This window comes from Oncorhynchus nerka, linkage group LG22, assembly GCF_034236695.1.
Source record: "Oncorhynchus nerka isolate Pitt River linkage group LG22, Oner_Uvic_2.0, whole genome shotgun sequence".
Taxonomy (NCBI): Eukaryota; Metazoa; Chordata; class Actinopteri; order Salmoniformes; family Salmonidae; genus Oncorhynchus; species Oncorhynchus nerka.
In genome coordinates, this window is record NC_088417.1 from 59,949,681 (window position 1) to 59,972,493 (window position 22,813).

General features: G+C 42.8%; 1 protein-coding gene across 1 annotated transcript in view; it reads right to left on the reverse strand.

Annotated features, from left to right (window-relative positions):
* LOC115105420 (junctional adhesion molecule 3B-like) overlaps positions 1-19,581 on the reverse strand; it is a 51,640-nt gene extending 32,059 nt beyond the window's left edge. Inside the window, exon 1 of the mRNA XM_029627455.2 lies at positions 19,480-19,581. Within this exon, the coding sequence (XP_029483315.1) occupies positions 19,480-19,564 (85 nt within the window). The 5' untranslated portion in view covers positions 19,565-19,581. The remainder of the gene's footprint in view (positions 1-19,479) is intronic.
* Between the last annotated feature and the right edge of the window lie 3,232 nt (positions 19,582-22,813).

Sequence of the window (22,813 nt, forward strand, 5' to 3'; positions counted from 1 at the left end):
AATTCACATAACTTCTAATCTGCAATATTTATTTGGTTACAGTAATTTCTGTAAATGCATTCAACATATTTTTTGTTTTATCGTGGTCATTGTAGGAGTCGACACCTTTGCAGAGTGCAGAACCTAGGCTACACTTGTTTTTTTTTTCATTTAATTTAGGAGTTCTCAATTTATTCATTGGTTTTTGCTTGGGGCGCTCCTGTCAATCTTGATTAAGGACACGCACCTGATTACGCATATAAAAGTAGGACTAGTCTACCTGGCCGGCTCGCAAATGTAGGCCTACAAATGTGCCCATTTGGAGATCTGATACTATTGCTGATGGTCTTAACTCACCATCACTGCAGAGCTTCACAAAGTAATTTTTTCTTCACTTCAAACAGCAAGTCAACAGTCTGTTTTTACATCCATTGAGCATGACAATAGTTCCTCAACGTAGCCTATTTAAAAAAATATGTTCAGCTCTCTCCCTTTTGATTACGACTCAGCATAAAAGGGGCCTACCTAGCCACTTTAAACAATGCCACTTAATATAATGTTTACATACCCTACATTACTCATCTCATATGTATATGTATATACTGTACTCTATATCATCTACTGCATCTTGCCTTCTTTATGTAATACATGTACCACTAGCCACTTTAAACTACGCCACTTTGTTTACATAAACTACATTACTCATCTCCTTGCCTATGCCGTTCTGTACCATCACTCATTCATATATCTTTATGTACATATTCTTTATCCCTTTACACTTGTGTGTATAAGGTAGTAGATGTGGAATTGTTAGGTTAGATTACTCGTTGGTTATTACTGCATTGTCGGAACTAGAAGCACAAGCATTTCGCTACACTCGCATTAACATCTGCTAACATCTGTATGTGACAAATAAAATTTGATTTGATTAAATTGTTTGTTTTTTCCCTCAAGCTACACACAATACCTCACAATGAAAAAGCAAAAACGGGTTTAAAAAAACAACAACTAAAATGTCACATTTAAATAAGTATTCAGACCTTTTACTCAGTACTTTGTTGAAGCACCTTTGGCACCGATTACAGCTTTGAGTCTTCTTGGGTATGACGCTACAAGCTTGGCACACCTGTATTTGGGAAGTTTCTCCCATTCTTCTCAGCAGATCCTCTCAAGCTCTGTCAGGTTGGATGGGGAGTGTCGCTGCACAGCTATTTTCAGGTCTATCCAGAGATGTTCGATCAGGTTCAAGTCCAGGCTCTGGCTGGGCCACCAAAGGACATTCAGAGACTTGTCCCGAAGCCTCTCCTACGCTGTCTTGCCTGTGTGCTTAGGATCGTTGTCCTGTTGGAAGGTGAGCCTTCACCTCAGTCTGAGGTCCTGAGTGCTCTGGAGCAGGTTTTTATCAAGGATGTCTCTGTACTTCGCTCTCTTCATCTTTCACTCGACCCTGATTAGTCTCCCAGTCCCTGCAGCTGAAAAACATCCCCACAGCATGATGCTGCCACCACCATGCTTCACCTTAGGGATAGTGTCAGGTTTCCTCCAAATGTGACGCTTGGCATTCAGGCTAAAGAGTTCAATCTTGGTTTCATCAGACCAGAGAGTATTGTTTCTCATGGTGTGCAAGTGCTTTCGGTGCCTTTGGGGAAAATTCAAGAGGGCTCTCATGTGCCTTTTACTGAGGAGAGGTCTCCGTCTGGCTGCTCTACCATAAAGGCCTGATTGGTAGAGTGCTGCAGAGATGGTTGACCTTCTAGAAGGTTCTCCAATCTCCACAGAGAAACTCTGGAGCTCTGTCAGAGTGACCATCGGGTTCTTGTTCACCTCTCTGACCCTTCTCCCCCGATTGCTCAGTTTGGCTGAGCAGCCAGCCCTAGGTAGAGTCTTGGTGGTTCTAAACTTCTTCCACTTAAGAATGATGGGGGCAACTGTGTTCTTGGGGACCTTCAATGCTGCAGGCATTTTTTGGTACCCCTCCCCAATCTTTTCTCTCGAAACAATCCTGTCTTGGAGCTCTACGGGCAATTCCTTCAACCTCTGGGCTTGGTTTTTGCTCTGACATGCACTGTCAACTGTGGGACCTTATAAGACAGGTGTGTGCCTTTCCAAATCATGTCCAATGAATTGAATTTACCACAGGTGGACTCCAATCAAGTTGTAGAAACAGCTCAAAGATGACCAATGGAAACAGGATGAACCTGAGCTCAATTTCGAGTCTCATAGTAAAGGGTCTGAATACTTATGTAAACAAGGTATCTGTTTTTTTATTTTTAATAAATTTGCAAAAATGTTTTTAAAAACCTGTTTTGGCTTCGTCATTATGAGGTAGTGTGTGTAGATTACTTGGCACTCCAAATGGAAAAGGTTGCCGACCACTGGCATAGCCTATTACCAGCGACTTCAGGAGAGTAATGGCACAATCTGCAAAGACCAGCAGCAGTGGGAAGCGGGAGGAAGAGGATCAGGAACAGTTTTTTTTCTTCTTCTGCTTAGGCTATATTTATCTCTGGCTCCCTCTTTAGTCATTTGTGTCTTAATTTTTTGAATGCAGTGCTTAAAGCATCAGACAAGCTCAGCAGCCTACATATGTTTATACAGTATATGGAAAAATGCACATTTAAACATTTTGACCAATTGATTGGTCAAAAGAACAGATGACTGTCGATTAAGTGTTTGTATTTTTTCAGGGACAGCCCAAATTGACGTCCCAGAATTTCTGTGTTCTGACTTTTCTGGTGGAAAAAGCGTTCTTACCACCCACTCTCCAAACTCTAAAGTCTCCCAAATTCCACAGCATAACTTAATAAATCAAGACTATTTCAGAACCATTTCCAGACTAGACACTAACACAATGCTCTCATATAACAAAAAAGACTTGAGACTTCAAAGTGCGCAATTCCCCGGTGAGCAATCCCAGCGACTGACCCAGTGAGCAGTCCTTCAGAACAACACAAAGGCATACTCCAGACTGAAATAGTTAGCATAGGCCGTCTGAGGAGCAGGACAAGGAATGTTACCACTGACCTTCCCTACAATACCCGTTTCCATCACCTGCTCGGGAGGAATTCCCCACAGGTTTCTATGGGGAATGCCGGATAAACGTGCTGCATAGCAAAACCGCTGAGCGCTCTATGCCCCCCATTCCATGGCTGGCTTTAACGCTAGAAATGCAGTCACTCGCATGCCGTTACAGGAAGTAAGACATACTGTACAATGTTACAATGCAACCTGGATGTTGGGACACAATGGTCAGCCACGGAAGTGCTTTCATGGCAAGAATAGAGGACAGCTGTTGACCTTTGTCACCTGCCAGGTCTTTGCTTACATCAAACGTAAGTCCTCTGTGGTGTTCTGTTTGATAAACAAAAGTGCTCCACCGTCAGTAGCCCTCCTTTATGTTTAGCCTCAAACATAATGGAGGAAAAAGGGGGAAACATCCAGATTAAAGTCGCATACAAACGTGAAATTCTGGCACAGTTGCCTGGCAGGGACTTCTTTAAATAAACAGTATGCCTTTCCCTGAAGCTCTGAAAGACTGAATGATATAGTTGGCAGATTAAGCAGTGTTTACATGTCAAGACAGAGTCACAAAAAAGATCTGGACCTTTCTAAACCCGCAGGTCATCCTCATTATTTATTCACTATACAGATGTGCAGTGCATCGCTGAGGTGTGTTCATAACCCAACCTCCCAACCAATGAGAGCAATCACCTGTCTGAGGGTTTCTTGCTATGCTTGTTCTCATCTTCTGTGTCTCATGCAATGGAGAATTCCTTTGCAGATACACTTTAATGGTACAGTTTAACCTATTATTACAGTACTCACTGAGTAATTGTAGCATGACTCAGCTAACCGAGAGGGGGGGAAAAAATTGCCCTTTAATGGGAAATAATTATGGTCAAGCTCATTAGTCACACTGAGGAGAATATCCCCAGTAATTGAGAATATCAATTACTGGGGAGTGTCACTGGTCTGCATATTGCTCTGATTATTATTTTTATTTATTTTTTCAAATATGATTATTTATTTGTATATTGTATTATGCATTGTTGGGAAGAGCCCATAAGTAAGCATTTCCCTGTTAGTCTACACCTGTTGTTTACAAAGCATGTGACAATTAAAATTTGATTTGATTTGAATGTCCAGATTCTGATGGACTCTTTGCACCTGCAATTACAGTAGCCTCACGGCCGATAAGTGATGTCTCCAACTGATTGGCCAACTGCTGCCTGATCTCTAGTCAAGCGCCCAGCTAAACTGAGGGGAAAACAGTCAAATTGAGTGGGTATCAGTATGTTTAACCTACTGTACATACAGTACTCTACACTACCTTCATTGCTCAAATCTGGGGCCTCCTGTAGATATATGCTTAATCACAAGATCTTCCACGAGGCCTTCCAAGCTCTGTCATTCCCAGCGCAACGGAGGTCGGTCTCAAAACATTGCACTAACAATCTCCCTGAAACCACCGGATGCTGCCCACGGACATATGAGGGATGATCCTGAGTGTTGATGATCTGAAATAAAACTGCATGTTTGGCCAGTTCCGCATGAATGACCATCAGTGCGGGGAATTAATTACACTGAGCAGGAGGCTGTTTAAAAGGGACTCGTCAGCCAAGAGATATACTGTAGATTCCCTCTGAAAGTGTGGTGAAAATGCACAAACCCATAAGATCCTTATTGTGGCTCAAACCGGATAGTTAGTTAGATTACTCGTTGGTTATTACTGCATTGTCGGAACTAGAAGCACAAGCATTTCGCTACACTCGCATTAACATCTGCTAACCATGTGTATGTGACAAATAAATGTGATTTGATTTGACAGAATGGATGAGTCCGAGGAAGCTGCGGTTCAACTTTTGGGGGGCGAGAAACTTTTGTTTTTCCTCTTCTCATCCAACAGACACACTTTTTGAGGCCCCGTGTGAGCGCTAACATAACTCGTCCTGCGTAAAAAGCTTTTGTTCTTTCTCTTCTCATCCAACAGACACACTTTTTGAGGACCCGTGTGAGCGCTAACATAACTCGTCCTGCGTAAAAAGCTTTTGTTCTTGTGTTTTCTACCGTTCTTATTTATTCAATCAATAAATGATGTGTGTGCTCTAGTCCTTCTCTCTGCTGTTTTATGCATTGAATATTTCAGGAGACGCACAGCTGTGCTCGCATTGTTCTCTCGGGAAAGACTATAAGTCACGTCTTCATCATTCCACCAGTGCATACTGGAAATGAAGAACACTGGTCAAGCCCCTGAAGACATTTGACTCTTTTCTTTCTCTATTACTGCTATCAGCTCAGTGTCTTAACTCTATTGGTGCAGGTTGACCAGATGTTCCATCAGGGTCATAGTACGTTCATCTGATTTTACAGGACTGTCACAGGATATATCTCTCAAAAGTATTTAATTTCATGGTTTGTTATCAATATGCTACCTTGCAATGCAGGCAGTCTTTGTTTGAAGATCGGGGTTTGTACAGTGAGGGATGTTATTTCAACCAATAACAATCTCACAACTGATGACATTTTGGGATTTAATAAGCCTATATAGGCCTGCAGACTGACTCAACATGGGTCTGACAAGTCACAACACAATTGTCTGTGTCAGGGATTCAGGGCAACTAAAGTCTGCAATGGAAACCAGTGGGTGGATGGACAAATCCGAAGTTCTATATTAATCTTAGCTTTAATCCATGCAGAGACTATAAGGAAATGGGGAGGATATGACAGAATGATCCTGTACAGCTTGCAGATAATTGTGACTGTGTGTGAAATGTGCATTCGTGCATAGAGGGTCTTATAATCAATCAATGATATAGAGCATTGATTTTAGAAAGGGATATTATTCCAGTGGAGTAGAACTAGAAAACATGCCATTTTATATCACAATCTATTGTAATACTGACTTAAAAAAAAAAACATTATTGTTGCTTCTATTGGGATTTTTAAATGTTTTATTTTTATTTATTTCACCTTTATTTAACCAGGTAGGCTAGTTGAGAACAAGTTATCATTTGCAACTGCGACCTGGCCAAGATAAAGCGTAGCAATTCGACACATACAACAACAAATAAGTTAAGGGGAAAGTTTGGGGGCCTTCGCGCTTCAACAAACAAAGGAAAAAAGTGGTTTTAAGAGGGACAAATTGAATCTGTCTTTTGTCTCACCTCCCATGTTGCTTTGCTCACAAGAAGTCGTCATTTCTATATCTCAGCCGTTCATCTAGTGGTCTTGAATTCCTTCCAGCGTTACTCTTCTCCTGTCCAACCTACATGGCTATCTATGGTGAATGTACCAGTATCTTTGTTGTGGTATCTTTCCACGTTGTGAGGATCTCTTTTAAGCCACATAATCCCCTCCAATAATACTGTCTGATTATTCTGCCTGTGTAAAACCCTTCCAAGGTCTTGGTGGCTCCTTTTAAGGTAATCTTGTAAGCATTGATCATGACCATTGTGTAAACATGTTCAACTCGGGAAGTGCGACTATCAGGAGGAAATGGCAGATGAGATAGCGTGGTCATTTTGGGATGTCTCCGTTGCATTTCACATTACAACAATTTAGTTTAATTACAACCTTCTTGCTTTAGAAATCGGGAAATGCCTGAGCTAAATGTGACACATTTGACGACAGTTGTCTACTTTCTTCACCCCTATTCGCTTTTTCTTTCCCCTCCTCATCCCTGGCTGATGCAGCAGTGTTTATGAAAATGTATCCAAATGACTGTACACTTCCATGCGTCGGGTCTTTTTTTTTTTTACTTGCCAATGTCACCAGTTCAGGCAAGCACCCTTATCAGCCCATATAAGCTCTGCTACTAAAATGGACTCTTAAGCAAGCTTCACACATGACTGATTAAACCCTCTTTCTCCAGCTCTGAGGCTGTGGCCTTGTCCAGCATCCGGTTACAGCCATGACAAATGTCAGCCAAAGCTCTGTTGTCACAATGAAAATGACCCAAATTGTTATTATTTTTCTATAGCTTGCTGTAACATGGTTGACAGGCAAATACTACAGAATATACACCCTCTACCGGAGCTCAGTCGCGGGCCACCATGGTACAAACTCGTCAACAATTTCTGGCATGTCGACAAATATCTCAGGCACTTACTTACCCAAGGTATGCACTCACACACGTGTAGCAGCTGTACTGTGTGCATACTGTATCTGGGCTTCTACCGTGTTCTCATGCACAACTCATGGCAAACCTGAAAACATGGGTCGCCTACGTCCCTGTGATACATACTGACAGGATTAGAAAATGCCATTAATGTCGCTGGAAATCAAACATGTCAGTGCTCATGAAGTATTTACTGTATATATACTCTGTCCGAACACTTTTCTCAGGCTTTTTCCCCCACTTAACTGATGAGGTTTTAATGGATGTGCTCCAGACTAGGTCAGTTGAAAGCCATCGTGAAGATATTATTACTGGCTAAACTTACAGTCCTGTTTCTGTCTATATTTTTTTATTTTTTTATTTCACCTTTATCTAACCAGGTAGGCTAGTTGAGAACAAGTTCTCATTTGCAACTGCAACCTGGCCAAGATAAAGCATAGCAGTGTGAACAGACAACACAGAGTTACACATGGAGTAAACAATTAACAAGTCAATAACACAGTAGAGAAAAAAAGGGGAGTCTATATGCATTGTGTGCAAAAGGCATGAGGAGGTAGGCGAATAATTACAATTTTGCAGATTAACACTGGAGTGATAAATGATCAGATGGTCATGTACAGGTAGAGATATTGGTGTGCAAAAGAGCAGAAAAGTAAATAAATAAAAATGGGGATGAGGTAGGTAAAAATGGGTGGGCTATTTACAGATAGACTATGTACAGCTGCAGCGATCGGTTAGCTGCTCTGATAGCAGATGTTTGAAGTTGGTGAGGGAGATAAAAGTCTCCAACTTCAGCGATTTTTGCAATTCGTTCTGGTATGTATGTACTAATGAAATTATGTGATGACAATTAATACTTTCCGGTCCTTAATTCAAATAAAGCAATACTTCAAAACACTATTACCTGGGCCCAAATGCTGGTGCTTTTTTCAATTAATCCCAAATAAACCAAACAAAGTTATTAAGCTATTATTGATTATTTATTACCATTTCACCATGTAATTTCTAAGTAAGCACTAGGTAACTAGCATACTGTAATATAAAGAGTATCCGTGTTAAGAGCATTAATAGGACAAAGTAATTACTGAGGTCATACTTGCTGAGTTACACTGCGGCATCTCTGCCGCATCAAATCATCCTTTTTACCAGTTAATACTGTAGCCCCTAAGTGTACCAGTTAATACAGTAGCCCCTAAGTGTACCAGTTAATACCGTAGCCCCTAAGTGTTAGCCCTAATGCCCGGACACCATATGGTCTGGTTACAATCTTCCAACACTATCTGACCAGTCAGCTAAATTAACATTGCAAGTCTGATGCTAATGGTGGATTTTCAACAGTAAAAAAAAGGCTATTGATTCTAATAAGGCCTTCCTTTGTTTAACACAAATCATTAATATTTTCTTGTAGCTTTGTCTGTTCTCTGTCGCCTATTCACCATCATTTTAACATTTAATGGAGATAGGCATTATTTAAGCAATAAGGCCCGAGGAGGTGTGGTATATGGCCAATATAGGGCTGTTCTTATGCACGAAGCGTCGCGGAGTGCTAGGACACAGCCCTTAGCCTTGGTATATTGGCCATATACCACAAACCCCCGAGGTACCTTATTGCTATTATAAACTGGTTACCAATGTAATTAGAGCAGTAAAAATACATGTTTTGTCATACCTGTGGTATATGGTCTGATAAACCATGGCTGTCAGCCAATCAGCATTCAGCGCTCTAACCACCCAGTTTATAATGTGAAATATAGTGTGTGTTTGTAAATTCAATCTGGAGTGCCAGAGTGTGCTCAGAGTGCGCTCGTAAATTCAGAGAGTTGCCAGATTGTCAGTTCGTAAATTCAGAGCGTTTCGCTCTCTGAGCGTTCAGAGCGTTCTGGGCTCACAACGGTTGTCAAGCCAACTGGCTAACGTTGGCTAGTTACTTCCAGACACAAATGAGAGTAAAGTCTCACTCTGACCATTTTATGTTATCACTATTTTATGTGTTTTCATGTTATCCAGATCATTGGTGACTGTAACCGTGCTGCTGGCAACAATTGAAGTATGCTTTTTTGCCGACGTTAACTGACACCGGCCATATTCAACGGGTGTTGAGGGTTCGTAAATTCATCAGTTATTCTGAACTCTGGCACACTCAGACGAGAGTGCTCTGAAATCGGGGTAGACAACCAGAGTGAATTTACAAACGCATCCATATTCAATTGGAAACTGTACTGTAGTTGTAGGTTGTAGGCCTACCTATCAGCTGCCCAAATACAGGGCTCGATATACAGGGCTTCCCACTGGCCCGGGGAGATTTTGGAAACTCTCTGGGCCAATCAGTGGGCCAGTAAAAACAATATGGTAATAATGCTATTTTTAATCTAGGCTATATAATTGATTAAAAAAACAGATTCCCAAAGCTGTTATTTCGTTTTTGTCGGTTATTTATTCACCAGCACGCCGTGCACATATAGTAGGCCTATATCTGTCGGGCAGAGAGAGCATGCAGATCTGAAACAGCTGGTTGTTGCATGGAGTTATGATCTTTACCAGTAAATGGTAAGGCAAGAATGGGTATGCAAACCAGGTATTTAAAAAGTTCAATCTGTTGGTTGAATATGTGCAATGCGCAATTCAGTTATGATGTAATTGCCTACTTTGAAAATCAGACAGCTCTGAGGCGGATGATGTTGGTGGGATTTGGAGGATGATGGAGGCAACAGGGGAAAGGGCCTCAGATCCACAAAGTCCTTTCCACCAGGTGGCTGATGAGATATAATGGCACGACTGCCATATTGCATCTCAATCCCAAAGCCCTTGCTTGGAAGTGTACTTTGCCAAACTGCCAAGAACCTTGCTCTCATCCAGGCCAAGGTGGCGAGACACCGTAGTGATGACACCATAGGCCTTGTTGATCTCTGCAGCAGACAGGATGCTCTTGCCAGCATACTTGGGGTCCAACGTGTATACTGCGGTGTGTATGGCCATCAGGCAGAAGTCTCCAGCTTTTTGATGCATTTCGGAACTGTAGTTTCCTCTGAGGTAGATTGCTGCTGTAACTTGATGACCCTTCACACACATAACCATTTCCAACCGGCTCTCTTTTTTGGAGTGGATCCATTGTTTTCAGTGCCATGATGTCCTTGAGGAGCAGATTCAATGCATGAGCAGCACAGCCAATGGGTGTTTGCAGCATTGTCTGTCACCAGTGCAAATACCTTCTGTGGTCCAAGGTCATTGATTGCTGCCTTCAGCTCATCTGCAATGTAGAAACCGGTGTGTCTGTTGTCCCCTGTGTCTGTGCTCTTGTAGAATACTGATTGAGGGGGTGGAGATTATGTAGTTAATTATTCCTTGCCCACGAACATTCAACCACCCATCAGAGATGATTGCAATACAGTCTGCTTTCTCTATGATTTGCTTGTCCTTCACTTGAACTCTGTTGAACTCTGCATCCAGCAAATGAGTAGATTAAGCATATCTGGTTGGAGGCGTGTATGCTGTGCGAAGAACATTCAGAAATATCTTCCAACTCACATTGCCTGTGAGCATCAGAGGTGAACCTGTTGCATACACAGCTTGAGCAAAACATTCATCAGCATTTCTCTGACTACGTTCCTCCATTGAGTCAAAAAAACATCTGATTCCAGGAGGACCATGAGCTGTTACTATCGATAAGGTGTCTGATTCATTATTTTCACCTCGAAAAGAACTAGAGGGACATTTGTCAGTGGTTGCTTGTTGTGAGTGCTAAGGGAACTTTATGCACTCGGCCAGATGCTTCTGCATCTTTGTTGCATTCTTCACATATTATTTGGCACAGTATTTGCAAATGTACACAGCTTTTCCTTCTACATTAGCTGCAGTGAAATGTCTCCACACATCCACACCGTGGCATTTTCCTGTAAAGATTAGAAAATAAACGAGTAAGAATATACACTTCCATGTAGAGATTAATAGTAAAGTAGTTAGATTAAACAACTACTTTGTAAAATAAATGTTTTAAAGTGAAACATGTTTGAAAGCTGGTGAATTAACACCCCTCAGTTACCAGGCTCAAGCAAACTAAAACCCACATGGTAGCAAACACTATCAGAAATTGTTAACAAGTTAGAAATGATTTAAACACACTTCGCTGTAGGCTACTATTTACTAGTTAACAAAAAATCATGCATGTCAAATAAAATATATTCACCCCACCCAGTATTGTAATCAAAACTTACCAGAAAGCATGTAGTCCTTGGCTCAGACAGTGTAGTAGTGTGGGCTCAATAGCATCTCATTAGTGTGCAAGATCTTGAGAATCAGCTGTGCACTGCAGAGATCACTGCACATGTGATGGAAGAATGCACTGTGCATGCAGAGCGTTGCAATCCCATTGAATTGGGGATAATTTAACCAAAATATACCACAAGACCTAGAATTGCCTTATGTTTATCCCACAAAAAAGGGTCACTGTTATAAGCTAGCTTTTTTTAATGAATTTAAGCAAAAATTCCCCAAATTCCGGGGCTTAACTTCCCATAGAAAATGTCCCTGAAAGTTTCTGACCCTTTGCAACCCTAGTGGTAATGCATACATTTTTGAGAGTTTTTTTCCTATAGTCTATTAAAACAATTCATAGAAATTTGGTAATTGAATTAGAATTAAGTGCTTAAAAAGGTTACAAATCTTTGAATTTGACTTGCCACTGTCTGTATGCCAGTTGCCACTGGCCTGTACCTGAATGTTGAGCCCTGTGAATAAGAACCTCTGGACAAAATTACTAAAACTGTAATACCAAACTTTGATGGACCAAAGCGTTATCTGATCAAAAATCTCATTTGCGATGGCATGGTAGTCTGCAGTAGACTACTGTACATTTCCTGAGCTTGAGATGGTCGTAAAGAAGGATTTCTCCCTGATGATGAATAATTTGTGGCAAATGTGTCACTGGGTGGATAAAGCATCTGGGCCAATTACCTTGGATAGAAACATAAAGAGAAGTCACAGTAAACTCCCAACACTCCCTTTGGATGAACACAAACATTTTTGCCAGGTCTTATAGTGCAAGAATTGCACATCCCTCCTTGGAGGCCGTACAACCATGGCTCTTGCACACTGACCTTTTTGGGTAAGGCACTACATCAAGAGAACGCCTCAGTGTGGATTAGTTACGGTCAACAAAATTATTGGAATGTCTTTTATTTATTACAATTCTGGTGTCGTATGCCCTTCATAGAAGACACTTAAGAACACTGCTCTAAGGGATTGGAGTCGTCGTCACACCTGCAATTCACAGGAAGGAGTGTTTTGACTGTCAGCTTGGCTGTTGGTGATAGACTTGTTTTTGGGGGCCAAACACCGCTCTCTCTGAAAGAGCCAAATTGCATTTTCAGGAGGGTAGAAAAGCAGTGATGATGGCGCTGAAGCTAGTTGTCGTCAATGTGTCTTTGATGAATTATTTTTTTGGTCAAGTGGAATTTCTAATATGATTCAAATCTATTCTCCAATTTTGAAGAGGAGAAACAATTTGGAGAAAATAATTTTCAAAATCTTCAATTCTGTCTGATAATGCCAATAGTTTCTATAGTAGTTTTATTATGGTTTAGATGTCAGCACTATGCATATGTTTCAAGTTGAATCATATATTTAGAGTTGCTTGATTACAAGCCCAATGCTTTGGAATAAACAGTGTTCAAACACCTGAGGGTGTCTCATGATTCTGGCATCTGGCTATTTATAGAGAGAGTAATTGCCTTTGTGACAGTATGGTAAATAGAGGAGGAATCCAAAGCGATTATCTGGCTATGACTCCCAGCATGTAGCTCAGCCTTCCCTTGCCTTTTCAGACAGGCAGTTCTTCAGCAGCATTCACTTCATTATATGTGCACTGTCATCAATTATTCTGTAATAATTTCACCAATTTGACAGTATCCCATTGTGTGATCGATGGCGGTTCCTCCTGACCTGTTGATGTGCTGGCTCTATCTGAATCCAGTGACTGAACACAGGGAGTAAAAATCCTCTGGTGCTTCCTCCCCTAGGGATCATGCGACCACAGATAGCCCAAACAGGAAATCAGCCATGCACTGCTCAGACAGCCGATTGAAGAGAATTTCAAAGATTATCCCGCAGACACAGAATAAACATAATAATGTCTTAGTAAATCAAACAGCCTGCTATTGACAAGGGGAAATATCTCTTCCAGACGTAATGTTGACATATCTCACGACAGACAAAAGTGCAAGAAAGAGAAATATTTGTCAACCTGATAATTCCATGAAACTACATTGAGGCCTACAGCACCAGTCAAGTATGGACACACCTACTAATTCAAGGATGTTTCTTTATTTTCACTATTTTCTACATTGTAGAATAATAGTGAAGACATAAAAAATATGAAATAACACATATGGAATCATGTAGAAACCAAAAAAAAGTGTTAAACAAATCTAAATATATTTTATATTTGAGATTCTTCAAAGTAGCCACCCTTTACCTTGATGACAGCTTTACACACTCTTGGCACACAATGTAGAAAATAGTAAAAATAAAGAAAAACCCTTGAATAAGTAGGTGTGTCCAATCTATTGACTGGTACTGTATATATATATATATATATATATATATATATATATATATATATATATATATATATATTTATGGTGGGGTTTGGCCAGTACTTTCAGCTTATACAGCCAGGCACTAGGCCTATTCTTTTTATCAGCGCTTCTTCCACATGATAGTCTTATTGACATGTGAAGAATGTACATGTTTGCCATTCCTGGAGCGCACAGTAAGCATGTCATTTTCAACTTTCCCCTCAGCATCTGACACTACTTACCAAGAGGAGATTTTTTTTTTAAAGCATGATAGCGCCGACTTCAATAACCTTTCAAGCTCTTTGTGTGAAGTTCATGTGGATTTGTATCTCATGAAAGACCATTCCATTTTTTTATCCAGCTTTTATGTGTAACTCCTTCAGCTAACACAACTGTTATGCTTTCTTTCTTAGTGAACTCCCCTTTCATTTTCATTAAGCCCAATTTATCCGCAGGGGGTTCCTTCTATCTCTTAACAAAACAGGTCAATCAAATCTAATTGTATTTGTCACATGCTTGCTTCCTAAACAACAGGTGTAGAATAACACTGAAATGCTTTACTTACAGGCCCTTCCCAACAGTAAAGAGAGACATTTTCAAAAAAATGATAGAAAGAGAATAATATGAGGAATAAATACACAATGAGAAACAATGACTTGGCTATATACACAGGTACCAGTACCGAGTCGATGTGCAGGGGTACAAGGTAATTGAAGTAGATATGTACATATAGGTAGGGATAAAGTGACTAGGCAACAGGATAGATAATAAACAGTAGCAGCAGCGTATGTGATGAGTCAAAAGAGTTAGTGCAAAGGGGGGTCCATGCAGATTGTCCGGGTAGCTATTTGGTTAACTATTTAGTAGTCTTACGGCTTGGCGCTAGAAGCTGTTCAGGGTCCTGTTGGTTCCAGATTTGATGGATTTGTACCACGTGCCTTGCAGTAGCAAGATATCAGTCTATGACTTGGGTGGCTGGAGTATTTAACATTTTTTATGGCCTTCATCTGACACCACCTGGTATAGAGGTCCTGAATGGCAGGGAGTTCGGACCCAGTGATGTACTGGGCTGTACACACCACCCTCTGTAGCTCCTTGTGGTAGGATGCCAAGCAGTTGCCATACCAAGCGGTGATGCAGCCAGTCAAGATGCTCTCAATGGTGCAGCTGTTGAACTTTTTGAGGATCTTAGGTCCCATGACTAATCTTTTCAGCCTCCTGAGGGGGAAAGAGGCATTGTCGTGCCTTCTTCACGACTGTGTTGGTGTGTGTGGACCGTGTTAATTCCTTAGGGATGTGGACACCGAGGAACTTGAAGCTCTCAACCCGCTCCACTACAGTCCTGTTGATGTGGATGGGGAGCATGCTCGGCCCGCCGTTTCCTGTAGTCCAATATCAGCTCTTTTGTCTTGTTGTTGTTGTTGAGTGGGAGGGGTATTGTAATTCACTGTACATTAGAATGTCCCCCCCCCCTCCATATGCTTTTGATTCAGAATGCCATATGTGCTAACATACGGCGTCTGAGGTTTGGGAGGGACGCCACAGATATTTCTGGTCACCCATGCATTCACAGCAAACACCTCCACCCACTCCTGCTCAGCTGTTTCAGGCCATTCCAGTGTAGGAGGTATTTGCTGCGCTGCCTTTTATCCCACGCATAGACCTTTGTAGCGCAGTTATCATCTTGTTGTTGTCCATGGATTAGCTTCAACTTGAGTGTAACTTCTAAATGCTGAAATTAATCTGCATGTTTCATGCACATCACATAATTCAAAATTACATTTCAGATTGTTGTCAAAACCTAACCCAAGAATAGGTCAACTGTAAACAGCTTTACATGCAAAATAGAAATGTAGGCTAGAGCTGTAAGCCTTATTACAGGAAATGGATACCGTGCTTGTTTAAACGGACAGTGGGTCTACCATTCTCACACAACCTCTGACTGTTGGTAATAACTCTTAGCTCTTTAAACAAATGAGTGCTGAGTGGGCAGCAACTCCTCTCACAGCGTGCTATTCCCTTTTCCCTGCCATTTACTGTCTTTCCACTAAAATATCAAGCTGGATGTGACTCGCCGGGAAGGGTCCAGCATGCCATTTAGGGAGTGCTCCAAACATTTGCTCACAAGCTGTGGGTGGGAAGGGAAGCACCTGATAACAAGCAACCTCCTGGGGGAAGCACTAGCAGCACTTTCCCTGGGGCTCACTAACTCCTGCCTACCCCAGTAATGCCACACATTTCAGACAATGAAGAAAGCACCTGTCATCTGGCATCCATTTAAATGGATGCTTGTAGTGCTTAAAGTCGTCAGCATGCTTCAGTTCGGGTGGCGCCTAGCCGGGCTCAGCTAGCAGAACCTAACGGGTGCGCTCGCATACTCCCTTAAAATACCATCGCTTGAAAAGAAAAAAAGCAGCAATAGTACTGTTTGTCCATTTTGAGACGCCGTAGCCAGTATACATTTTCTCAAAATAGTCTGAATTAATCTAAGATAAAATGAATGACAGATTTCTTGAGTTAACGGTTTTGAAGAGATCCAAGGGCTCCCGAGTGACGCAGTGGTCTAAGACACTGCATCTCACTGCAGTATCTGGTTCGAATCCAGGCTGCATCACATCCGGCTGTGATTGGGAGTCCCATAGGGCGGCGAAAAATTTGCCCAGCGTCGTCCGGATTTGGCAGGGGTAGGCCTTCGTTGTAAATAAGAATTTGTTCTTAACTGACTTGCCTGGTTAAATAAAAAAAATTGTAGTGCAATTTTGCATCTGACTAGGATGTCTGGTGCAGTATTTCTCAAGTGAAAAAATGTGCATAAGGACGAGTCGTCTCTCGTTGAATGACAACAGGCACTTCATTGAATAATCCCTACTGTTGACCAATCACCGGCGAGGGGGGACGGAGACTTTGGCTACCGTCTTCGGTTTTACTTCGGCTACTGTCTTCGGTTTGCCTCGAGAAAAAATGTTGTGTGCCCAAACAGCCGAAAAAAAACATTTGCCAAAGTCCAAAACATCCCAAAATGTCATCATAGTATACGCACAAACTGTTCCGAACTGTTTTGGCTGGAAAGCACTCGGACGCCTTAATTCAAAGAAGAGCGTCTTATCCTTCATTGTGTGTGTGTGTGTGTTTTCTTTTCTTTACTTACATTGTCAGGCTTAAGCAGACTTACTGTGAGCTGACATAGAGAAAAAAAAAGAACTAGACCAGAGTCAATCATTTGAGTTGGCCAAGCCTCCACGAGTAGCCACTTATTTGCTAAAAGGTCATTTATCAAGTCTGAAATAACATTTGCCACAACCATGCTTTTAAGAAATACATGGTAGATTGTAATGCATGTTTCTTTCACATTTATTCAGACTGGAAACATGTTTTATTGCAATCAATGTACAAACTTGCATTTTAGAAAACAAACCTAACGGGTTGTTTTGCCCAGGCGCTTTTTCTATGCCTATCAAGGAAAGATCAACGTTTATATTGGCTTGGCACTTTTCCACTTAGAGCATTGTTCAGCTCCCACATATCTTGGCACTTCTAAGTATTGGCAGGAGTACTCAGGCAAAATGTGTTCCTGAGTGCTTACACCTTTCTTAGGAAATTTGATGTAAAACAACTTATGTAAATCCAACAGCGAAATATCAGCCTGTTCTCTAAGATCTGTGATGGATACATACAAAATAGCTACATTTCTTATAACTATTCAAAATAAATATAAACTATGACATGAGTTCAAAACAGTTCTTTGACAATGAACAAACAAGCCAATGATGAGTTAGCCTAAAACAAATGAAAGAATATGCATAGCAAGAGATCTAATTAATTTTAGATTCAAGCAACAAAAATAAATTAAAGTGTTTAAAACGGGGCGGCAGCGTAGCTTAGTGGTTAGAGCGTTGGACTAGTAACCGGAAGGTTGCGAGTTCAAACCCCCGAGCTGACAAGGTACAATTCTGTCGTGCTGCCCACTGTTCCCAGGCTGTCATTGAAAATAAGAATGTGTTCTTAACTGGTTTTAAATAAAGGTCAAATAAAAATATACCAAGCTGATTAAAGTTGTTTTCCTCAGAAATGTTTAATTATGTTTTTCTTTCAGAACTATAGTTGTGGTAAACAGTATTTCCAACAACAATCAGGGTCAACCAGCTCTTACTATATAGCCTACAGACAATAACAACTGGATAAGCTGTAAAATAATACACCACTTAAAGCACACTAAATCAGATTGTCAGTAGGCCTAAATACAGAGCAACAGAAAAAGACATCAGCAACATATTAGGAAGCAGCCTTCTTGCTATTCCTAATTAAATCCACATAGAATTAAGCCAATCCACACACTTGGATGATCAGAGGGGCTGAAGGCACAATGAGGTCTCCCCCCCCCCCCCTTTCTTGTGTGTGTCTGTCGTCATGAAGGGTTCAACCAGGCTTAAAGAACACCAGGAAAACAGTTAAGTCAAGCCCTTGCTCAAAGCAAATGAGCACCACCAGTCCATCACACATGGTGCTGTTTAATAGCATCCTGCTATGATCTAGTCTTATTTATTGTGTATGTGAGTAGCCTTACCTTAGTTATCATTAACTTTAGTGATTATACTTCTCATTACAATACACACAATATCAATTTGACATAGGCTATACTATAACACCTGCTACAGGCTATTAGGAGCCATTTGGGAACAATTCTAAATGTTTTGGTTACATTTTTTTCTTAATCTGAGTTCTATTTTGTTTCATTAAGCATCAATGACAACAGTTGTAAAAGTTGATACAAACGTAATTCAACATAATGATTAAACGTTCTTTCCGAGGAGGATCTGACCATGCATGAGCTGTCTAAAACACGTGGGAACACTTATCCGGAACAAATAGCATCATACCCTTTCAGAAACATAGTCCAGTCAAAACATGAGAAAACGCCACAATTTGGCCAGGTGCAGAGACAAATCGCTTGATCTGAGATGGCTAATAAAAAGTTACAAATCAACGTTTTAGAACCGATCTTCAATGAGTTCTCAACGCTTGCAAAGCGCGCTGCATGCTGCTTTCAGGCAGGCTCCTCCCGCGGACTGTCTTTATTCCCGAATGGGAAAAACGCTATCTCGCATCACTGAATATTGCCAGTCTGAACTTTTATCAACCACAATTCAAACACGTAAAAAAAAACGTTTGAGAAAACCTATGTTACTATCAAATACGTATTTATTCAACACAATAACACATTTAGAGTTGAATTGATAGTTGACAACTTTTGAAAGTAAGACGGACAAAAGGGACTCGACTCATCCCGTTGAAACAACACGCCTCTAAAAAAAAATATACATTTGATATCTTCTTGCTATTTCATAATGTAAAGTTTGTAGCAAATAAACATGCGCTATCGATAACTAACTGTATGTAGAGCAGTTTGCGGGGCTTTCTATCTCTGAAGAGTTCCAGAAGCTAGACATGCCTCCAAATGCCATACAAATAACGGTGCACTGTCAGGCTCGCGACGGATCAAACATTCCAACGCTTGAGCCTCGTGCGTTACCAAACGATTTCCTATTCTGGTCTTCGATTGCTTCCTTTACACATTAATATATCTCCATTTAATCAGAACATCATCCATGAATAACAAGATAGCTGGTTGACTATAGCTAGTTTGCTGAGTTTAGTTAGGTCAGGAAGAATCACTTAGGTTATATCCTAACGCAGATCACATTGTAGCTCGAAAATGTCAAAGTAGCTAATTCTGAATAACAATAGCGAATGTCACGTCCAGAATGTATTTGAGCTAGGGAAATCAAGCGTGGTCCTCATGCATTTACTTACAGTGAGTTGAGAGCAGGACCAAAATGCAAGCCAGACGTGTTAACGCCATCTTGGAGTCGATGCAATGTTCAGTTTGGCCGTACATGCGCAAAGTTAAGAGCTTTTCAGTGGATGGAGAGAGGAGGACTGGCCGGGGAGAGAGAGGCGGGGGTGAATCAGGTTTCGGTGAATCAGGTTTCCGTGGTTACCAGAAGCATCACTCACACAGTCAAGAATTAATGGTTGACAATACGTGGAGGACCATACGTTTTTACAACGGTGGAAGCTGTGATTGAAGACTACTGTATTAGGCTACACATTCTACCCATTATATTATATCAGACAAACTCTGCTGTGAGATTAAGATACAAATTGCAAATTGATGATAAAAATAAAATAGTATCAGATATCCAAACAAATCCCATTCTTAAAAAATAAACAATAGGCATCCTTCCTAAAACAAATGACTTTGAGATGTTGTGTTGACTATTCATGTTGTGTAGAGTAAACACGGGATTAATGTGCATTGATTGGAGGCTCTTTTTACTGGCCTAATATTGTCAGTGATAACGGCTCTTAAGTAGGATCCCACAGCTGTATCATCAAGCAGATCGTGATTGAAAGAATCTGCTACTTTTCCTAGTCAATCTCAATTGAGGTTGCATGCAATCGCTATTGCTTTTAGATAGCTCAGCCAACCATTGAAATAGTGTCTGCTAGAAAGTATTTGACTGGATGTGTGTGGATTGCGTGAATGTGTGTGCATGTGCGTGCGTGCGTGCTTCTGTGTGTGTGCGTGCTTGTGTGTGTGTTGGTGTGTGGACTAGGAAACATTGTCTGGATTGTGGTGTAAACACCTCAAGTATGATTTTTATTCACACTCATTTATGTGCCTCAAATATATTGCTTGCAATTTTATTGCGACAATATCAGATTAAATGTGTATTGCTTTGATGAACTGGAGGGTATAAAAACTATTAATTGCATTACACTTTTCGGGTTGTCAGGGTTGCTTCCCCCTAATGAGTTCGTATGGTTTTTAAATATCAGACCATGTAAGTACTAGGTAGTAATACAGAAAATGGAACAGTACTGGTCATTTTACTAGTAGTTTAATGTGTTCCATGTTGTCAAGGTCCACTCAGTGAATAACGCTCAAATGTAAAACGCATTCCCAATATTGTAACGATTCTCGTCCTCCTCTTTTGAGGAGGAGTAGTAAGAAGGATCGGAGGACCAATGCGCAGCGTGGTAAGTGTCCATATTGTATTTATTATATGAACACAAAACAAAAACAACAAGAACGAAACGAAACAGTCCTGAACGGTGAAATACAAAACACAGAACAGAAAACAATCACCCACGAAACACTGGTGGGAAAAGGCTACCTAAGTATGATTCTCAATCAGAGACAACTAACGACACCTGCCTCTGATTGAAAACCATACCAGGCCAAACGCAAAATACAACATAGAAAAACAAACATAGACTGCCCACCCCAACTCACGCCCTGACCATACGACAACAAAGACAAAACAAATGAACTAAGGTCAGAACGTGACAGTACCCCCCCCCCCCCCCCCCCCCCCAAAGGTGCGGACTCCGGCCCCAAAACCTGAACCTATAGGGGAGGGTCTGGGTGGGCGTCTGTCCACAGTGGCGGCTCTGGCATGGGACGTGGATCCCACTTCACCATAGTTTTTCTCCGACTCTTTTATCCGCCTCCGTGGCCTCTTAAAAACGACGACCCTCGCCGCCGACCTCGGACTGGGGACCCTAGCCCCGGGTCCCGAATGGACGGGAGATTCCGACAGCACCGGACGGACGGGAGACTCCGGCAGCTCCGGAGTGAAGGGCGATTCTGGCAGCACCGGCGTGACGGACGGCTCTGGCAGCTCCTGGCTGACTGACGTCTCTGGCAGCTCCTGACTGACGTCTCTGGCAGCTCCTGGCTGACTGGCGGCTCTGGCAGCTCCTGGCTGACTGGCGGCTCTGGCAGCTCAGGACAGACGGGCGGCTCTGGCATCTCAGGACAGACGGGCGGCTCTAGCAGCTCAGGACAGACGGGCGGCTCTCGCAGCTCAGGACAGACGGTCGGCTCTGGCAGCTCAGGACAGACGGGCGGCTCTGGCAGCTCAGGACAGACAGGAGACTCTGGCAGCTCAGGACAGACGGGAGACTCTGGCAGCTCAGGACAGACGGGAGACTCTGGCAGCTCAGGACAGACGGGAGACTCTGGCAGCTCAGGACAGACGAGAGACTCTGGCGGCTCAGGACAGACGGGAGACTCTGGCAGCTCAGAACAGACGGGAGACTCTGGCAGCTCAGGACAGACGGGAGACTCTGGTAGTGGTGGGCAGGAGGAAGACTCTGGCAGCACTGGACAGGCGGGAGCACCTGTAGGAAGGAGACAGAGAGACAGCCTGATGCCACCGGGCGGCTCTGGCAGCTCAGGACAGACGGTCGGCTCTGGCAGCTCAGGACAGACGGGCGGCTCTGGCAGCTCAGGACAGACGGGCGGCTCTGGCAGCTCAAGACAGACGGGCGGCTCTGGCAGCTCAGGACAGACGGGAGACTCTGGCAGCTCAGGACAGACGGGAGACTCTGGCAGCTCAGGACAGACGGGAGACTCTGGCAGCTCAGGACAGACTGGAGACTCTGGTAGTGCTGGGCAGGAGGAAGACTCTGGCAGCACTGGACAGGCGGGAGCACCTGTAGGAAGGAGACGGAGAGACCGCATCAGGCTGTCTCTCCGTCTCCTTCCTACAGGTGCTCCCGCCTGTCCAGTGCTGCCAGAGTCTTCCTCCTGCCCAGGCTGTCTCTCCGTCTCCTTCCTACAGGTGCTCCCGCCTGTCCAGTGCTGCCAGAGTCTTCCTCCTGCCCAGCACTACCAGAGTCTCCCGTCTGTCCTGAGCTGCTAGAGTCTCCCGTCTGTCCTGAGCTGCCAGAGTCTCCCGTCTGTCCTGAGGTGCCGGAGGGCTGGTGCGTGGAGGTGGCACTGGATAGACCGGACCGTGAAGGCGCACTGGAGCTCTCGAGCACCGAGCCTGCCCAACCTTACCTGGTTGAATGCTCCCCGTAGCCAGGCCAGTGCGGCGAGGTGGAAAAGCCCGCACTGGGCTGTGCTGGCGAACCGGGGACACCATGCGTAAGGCTGGTGCCATGTACCCCGGCCCGAGGAGACGCACTGGAGACCAGATGCGCTGAGCCGGCTTCATGGCACCTGGCTCGATGCCCACTCTAGCCCGGCCGATACGAGGCGCTGCTATGTACCGCACTGGGCTATGCACGCGCACCGGGGACACCGTGCGCCTCACGGCATAACACGGTACCTGCCCGGTCCCTCTCTCCACGG